Source organism: Corvus brachyrhynchos, unplaced genomic scaffold, assembly GCF_000691975.1.
Source record: "Corvus brachyrhynchos isolate BGI_N302 unplaced genomic scaffold, ASM69197v1 scaffold555, whole genome shotgun sequence".
NCBI classification, from domain to species: domain Eukaryota; kingdom Metazoa; phylum Chordata; class Aves; order Passeriformes; family Corvidae; genus Corvus; species Corvus brachyrhynchos.
In genome coordinates, this window is record NW_008238357.1 from 701,528 (window position 1) to 707,683 (window position 6,156).

General features: G+C 57.8%; 1 protein-coding gene across 1 annotated transcript in view; it reads right to left on the reverse strand.

The window, feature by feature from the left end:
- Positions 1-391: 391 nt before the first annotated feature.
- Positions 392-6,156, reverse strand: part of LAD1 (ladinin 1) — a 12,765-nt gene continuing 7,000 nt past the window's right edge. Inside the window, 7 exon segments of the mRNA XM_017735511.1 lie at positions 392-1,490; positions 1,809-1,886; positions 2,974-3,063; positions 3,391-3,522; positions 3,989-4,061; positions 4,855-4,904; positions 5,616-5,890. Of these exon segments, the coding sequence (XP_017591000.1) occupies positions 1,482-1,490; positions 1,809-1,886; positions 2,974-3,063; positions 3,391-3,522; positions 3,989-4,061; positions 4,855-4,904; positions 5,616-5,890 (707 nt within the window). The 3' untranslated portion in view covers positions 392-1,481.

Here is a 6,156-nt window from a genome sequence, read left to right on the forward strand (position 1 = left end):
CCGCGGCCCTGCCCCCCCCCGCCGCTCCCCCTTCCCCCCCAAGAGCCCATATAAGCCCAAGCTATTGTGCGGCCTCAGAGATTTGCTATTTTAAACCCTCCGGACCGAGATACGTGAGTGCCCGAGGGGCTGACACAAGCCAGCCCAGCTGTCACCGGGCCGGGACGCTGATAAGGCAGCGCTGTCAGCAGTGCAGGAGCAGACCCTGCCCGGCAGCTCCCCCCCGGCTCCCTCAGCCGCTGCTCCGAGCTCGGGATGCTGCAGCGAGGAGGGAAGAGTCTGTTTTTAACCCCCAGGACACATTTGGTTCGGGTTTTTCCCTATTTTCCCCTTGTCGGGAGAAGGGAAGGGAACAGTTTCCAGTCCCAGCCCAGCAGTAGGTGACCAGGAGTGTCTTAGAAAGAGCAACTTTTACTAGAAAAAAAAGCACAGAGAAACCCAAGTCCTTTTCCAAGCCCAAGAAGAAGGATCAGCTCCAGGGGCAGCAGCAGATTCCCACACCAGATTTGTCACTGCAGTGGTTGCTCAAGGCACAACCCAAACCAAAGAATGGCCCCAATAGGAGGATTTGAGCCCTTTGCCCATGGCACACTAGAGCCACCCTGAAGGCCTCAAGAGAGCATCCCCCATCCCTGCTGGGTGGGCTCAGCAGCCCCGGGAATGCAGGATCAGGGGCTGCACAGCAAAGGGCTCAGGAAGAAAGGCAAGAGGGAAATGGGGCCCAGCACTGGGCACTCAGCTCCATGAAAGCCCCAGAACAGGGCCATGGCCATGGCCAGGGCCAGCCCACCCTCCCTGGATGACTGAGTGAAGGGTCACTGCTTGTAGGGGCAGGGGATGGCAGGGACAAGGACAAGTCTCTGGTTCAGCTGCGTGTGGAGGGAAACACCAGGGCCAAGTCCCGCCTTCTCCCATGAGACATCTCCGAGCACTTGTGTGACTTCACAAACATTGGCCTTTGGTCAGGTCACTCTGGCAGTGACAGCCTGGCAGGGGGGTGACACCCGCCTGCCCCACCTGCCCCAGGCAGCAGGGACGGATGTGGTCCATGGATGTGCAGCTGGAACTCCCTTGGCCAGGCAGGTTCTTGCCCCACTGACATCTTCCAGCTGCCAGGGAGCCGTGTGGGGGATCCCCTTTGCCAGGGCAGTTCCGGAGCACAGGCAGAGGACAGCAAACAGGAACAGAACAGCAAAATGTGGTGGGCAAACAAGGCAGGAGTTTGCCTTCAGCATCTGCAGGGAGCCTGCAGGCCTGGACACCCCCAGACAGGCAGTGAGTGGGGATTGGGGGCACAGGGAGACTCTTCCAGGCTTCTTCCTTCCCATCCCACAAGCAGAGGACCCCATGACCTGGGCTGCACCCAGGTCACGTGTGGCACAGGGGACTCGTGGCAGTGGCTGCTGGACGGTTGGGTAGGGCTGGCTTTGATCTTCGGAGCAAACCAGTTTTTCCCACATGGTCTGATAGCACAGCTGGTATTATTGCAACTGGAAAAGAAAGTGGGAACCACTGAGGCTGTGCCTGAGGCTGCACCCCCCCAGAGGCAGCTGCTTTAAGCAGGACTGTGGCTGTCCCCAGCAGGGCATGGGGCAGGCAGGCATCCCCTAAATCCCATCACAGGCCACTTCCCTTCTCCTCCCAGAGCAGAGTCCTTCTCTCCCTTACAGATGCCTTCAGTTGTCCCCTCCTGCTGACTCCCCCAAGTCACAGGGTCCTGATGACCCCCACATCCCCTCTCCCCCCACATCCTGGCTCTGCCCCTGCCTCAGAGGATGCACCAGGTTTCAGAGCAGCTCCATAGCTACCTTGGTGTCTCCAGAGGTGTCTCCAGGCTGCTTTATCCAGACATCTCGCTTTGCCACGCTGTTGATTCTCCGGATTTCCTGCAAGCAGGAGAGTCACAAGTGACAGGAGAAGGTTTTCCCCATGCATTGTGTGCAGTGTTGCCTTGGCCTGACTTTATCCACACCTTGAAGCACACATTGTCCTGGTAAAACCACCCAGCTTAGGGATCCTGCACCTGGGAGGCCCTCAAGGCCAAGTGCAGCTCCAGGCACAGCAGTAGAGCAGGTGCTGCTAAAGGGAAACTGATCAAGGAGCTGCAGGCTTTCCCCAGGAGGGACCCCAGGAGCAAACCCTTTGCTGGCACACCTGGGCAGTGCTGGTCTCCCAGCCCAGCCTGGACTCACCTTCCCTGGCTGCAGGGCTGGGCTGGAGCTGCACCTCCTGGCCCAGGTGGCTGCAGGAGGCTCTGCCAGGAGCAGTGGCCAAAGCCCTCCCTGCTGTGAGCAGTGAGACCTGTGCAGGACCTGCTGAGCCCCTCCTTTCCAAGAACACCAAACCACCCTGGGGCCAAAGGCTCTCCTGTCCCTCTCCTGCACGTCCAGCAAGTAGCCACCATGGCCAAGTGATGACCTCTGAGTCCCCTTAGCTGGGCACTTTGCACCCACAGCCACAAGACCCCCTATTTTTGGGGTGCAGATGACCCCAGACCCCTCATGCACCAGGACCTCTCCAAGCACACACAGGTCTCCAAGCCCCTCAGACCCGAAGGACCGAGCACACAGCTCCTCTCCCATTGGTCTCCAGGCAGAGCTGTTCATCCAGACAGAGGTGGTGGGATGGCAGAGATGGGATCAGGCTGGGGTGGCAGGCTCAGGCACCCCCGCATGTCCTGGGATATGCACCCAGCTTGCTCCTGCTCCCTCCTCACCCCACCAAGGCATGAATCATGTGTCTTAGGAATTTTGGGCTCACAGTCAGGACACAGCAACAAGTAGAGCCTTGATATCTCATCATGGCGGCCCTGCAGCTCTGAGACCTCCAAACACAGCTAAACTGCTCTCAAACCCTTCAATAGGCTCAGCCAAGGGTTCATCCACCCTTCAACCCCACCCCCAGGTGCAGCACCATGTCCTGTGAGACTGCCTGGTCTCAGGGCTCTCACTTGAGGTTGACACAAGCTGGTACCTTGCTGTTTTCCTCCTTGACAGGCTCCTGAGCTCGACTGATCCACAGATTAATGCGGGATGTCACCGATCCCGGGATCTTCAGGTTGTCCTGTGGCACAGACAGGGACACCAGGGTTACAGCAGTAGCTCTCCCCCTGCACGAATGTAACCCGGCCCAGTCCCCAGGGCACGGGGAGACTGAGCGGAGCTGCAACACGCAGAGCCCAGCCCACACGTTGGCTCCATCCCAGCTCCTCAAATTCCAGCTCTCGGCAGGAGCCCACACAGCGCCGGGGCAGTTCCTGTGTCCAAACCCAGCCCTGGCACCCAGCTCTGAGCCTGGTATCCGCAGAGGGGAAGGTTTTTCCCGAAGCCAGTGCCTGCCCCAGCCCAGGACCTGCTGGGAGGCCCTGGCCCAGCGCAGCTCCTGCCTCACCTTCCTGGGAGCCGCGGGCTCCGCCTTGCTGGGAGCGCTTCCCTCGAAGAAGTTGCGTTTGCTCGCCACCCCCTCCGAGGAGAGCAGGCGACTCTTCTGGACTGGCACGGAGGATTTCACCCCCTCCGAGCGCTGGGAGAGAGAGAGGGGAGTCAGCAGGGCTGTGCTGCACCCCGAGGAGTAAAAAGCAAAGTCCAGCTTCTGGGTCACACCCTGAGCCCCTTGGGGTATGCTCCCCCCGCCCATCAGCAGCACTGCTTCCCCCAGTGCACCACGCAGCATCCCCAGCCTCCCTCCAGCAGGGCTGTGCTGCACCCCGAGGAGTGAAAAGCAAAGTCCAGCTTCTGGACTGAGCCCCTTGGGGTATGCTCCCCCCGCCCATCAGCAGCACTGCTTCCCCCAGTGCACCACGCAGCATCCCCAGACTCCCTCCAAGGGTCCCTGCTCCTAAAACCCTGAGGCCAATCCCTTTTCCTGCCTGGCACCATCTCCTCCATCCCCACCAGCTCTGGTATTTGGTGCAGCTCAGTTCCTCCCCTCCCCATCTCCCTACATGTCCCTCCCACCCCAGCCTGGCTCTGCTAAGGGCCTTTGGTACCTGCACAGCCGAGTTGTACTTTTCCAGCTTCTCCCCAATGGTGCTGTTGCTGCCTGGGATCCTCAGACTCGCACTGGTGAAGGAGAAGGAAGAGTTGAAACCAGCCCCCTCAGGATCTCCTGGGACTCAGCCCATGGTCCTGGGGGGCTGCACTTGGCAGGAGAAGGCCCCGTCCCACCCAGGCACTCCTGCATCTATGTGCCTGGTGAACCAAGCAGTTCATTCCCTGCTGGGGACTGAGATCTCTGGGTGTCACCACCTTTCCAGGGCCATACTGAACACTGAAATATCTCGGCCTGCCCTGGGTTCAGCTCTGCCAGCTCTGAACTGCATCGCCCCCAATGTCAGCGTGGCCCTGCCTACAGCATGCACCTGCCCATGGGGGTATGGAGGATCCCTTGGTCTGGTCACCAAAGCCAGGTCAGGTTGCTCATGGACCCGTTTTGATGTCCCCATGGATGAACCCCGTCATGGTGCTGCACCTGTGCAGACACAAGCACCAACATGGAACTACATGACTCAGGAGACAGTGGGGGCTTGCTGGGGGATATTGGAGCAACCTGGGAGAGTGGAGGATGTTCCTGCCTGTGGCAGGGGTTGGAATGAAATCTTTAGGGTCCCTTGGAACCCAAACTGTTCTGTGATTCCAGGATCTCATTTGGATGCAAGCTGCATGTTGGACATTGTCCTGTCCTCTGCCAAGCATCGCTGCCCGACCAGCCCAGCACCCCAGGGACCAATGTCCAGCAGATCTGTGCAGATCTGTGCCAGGCCTGTCAGGCCCCATCACCTCCTCCTCCCTTGGAAAACAAAGGAAGGCTATTCCTGCCCAGCAGGACCAAAGCAACATGATGAGAGGTGCTGACCTCCTGGTGAGAGGGCTTTGGCTCTCTTCTTTCTGCTTCCTGGAGATGATCTGGAAACACAAGGAGAGGAGATCCTGCAGTGAACTGTGGTTATCCAAGATAAGCATGGGAGACACTATCTCACTGATCTCCCCTAGGAAAGCTCCATTTGCACCCACACCAGAGCTTATCTCATATCTCAAAGCTCCCCAGACTAAAGACACTTTACGGTGATAACAGTTTTATTCCCAATAAAGCCTCATGGAAGTCAATCAAGCATAACCAGTCAGCCCTGACTCACAGCAGGGAGGATCTCGACAGTTCTTGGTTTTCCCAGCCTCTCCAATCACTTTATTCCAGAGATCTGTTTTGAAATGGAATATATTCTCAGACTGTAACATGGGATGAGAGGGAAGATGGATGTTATTTTTATCCTGTGCTTTCAGATAAGACTGGAAAGGCTGGAAGGTGGATGGTAATTCCTGTGGCTCTGGAAATTCTGAGGACAATGAACTCCCTGTTCTCTCATCACTTCCCATGAGTTTTCTCTTGGCCAGCACAAGGTGTATGAACTGAACATGTTCATCCTCACACACCTTCGGTCAGACACGGAGACGGAAAACAGGGGGAAGAGGGAAGCAGAACTGCAGTGCCCAGACCAAGAGTAAATTTTGAACACACTTCTGGGAACAGGCTCTGCCCACATAATCCAGAGGCCAAAGCAATCGTTCCTTCCCCCCATCCTCCACTGGAATTCTTTCCCCACCTGCTTTAGCTCTTACCCGAAAGGAGACGGTTCTTGGGCTGGTCCGTCGGATGGAGCTGCTGAAGGTGACGTGAGTTGGAGAAGGGTCTGGCTTTTCTGCAGGTTCATCTCGGGGCAGGGACAGCTGGATTACCTGCTTTGAGGGGTTCCTGGATGGCTGCTGAGGAAAAAGGAGGTATCAGATGCATCCCCGCAGAGCCTGCAGAGAAGACTGAGGTGCAGGAGCTGAGCAGTCAGGGCGGGAACTGGGTTTGAGGCGGGAGTTTGAGATCAAAATCCTCCGAACCTTTCCTGTCTCAGTTGGACATACAGAGTCCCAAACAGCTCTTCAGTGTCACCATGATGGCAATCAGAGGGGCTTGCTGGAGAGGTGATCAGGACAGCACAGGCCAGGGAGGGGAAGGAGGTTGTGGGACCCTCTCTGAGGTTTGCAGCTCTCAGAAAAACCTTCCCCAAAATCCTTCAGGTCCCATTTCCCTCCTGGTACTTTTGGGCTGTCCCTCTCTCTGGTCCTCCCGGCACCCAGGACCTCTCCCCCCAAGGCCTGGTGCCCCATA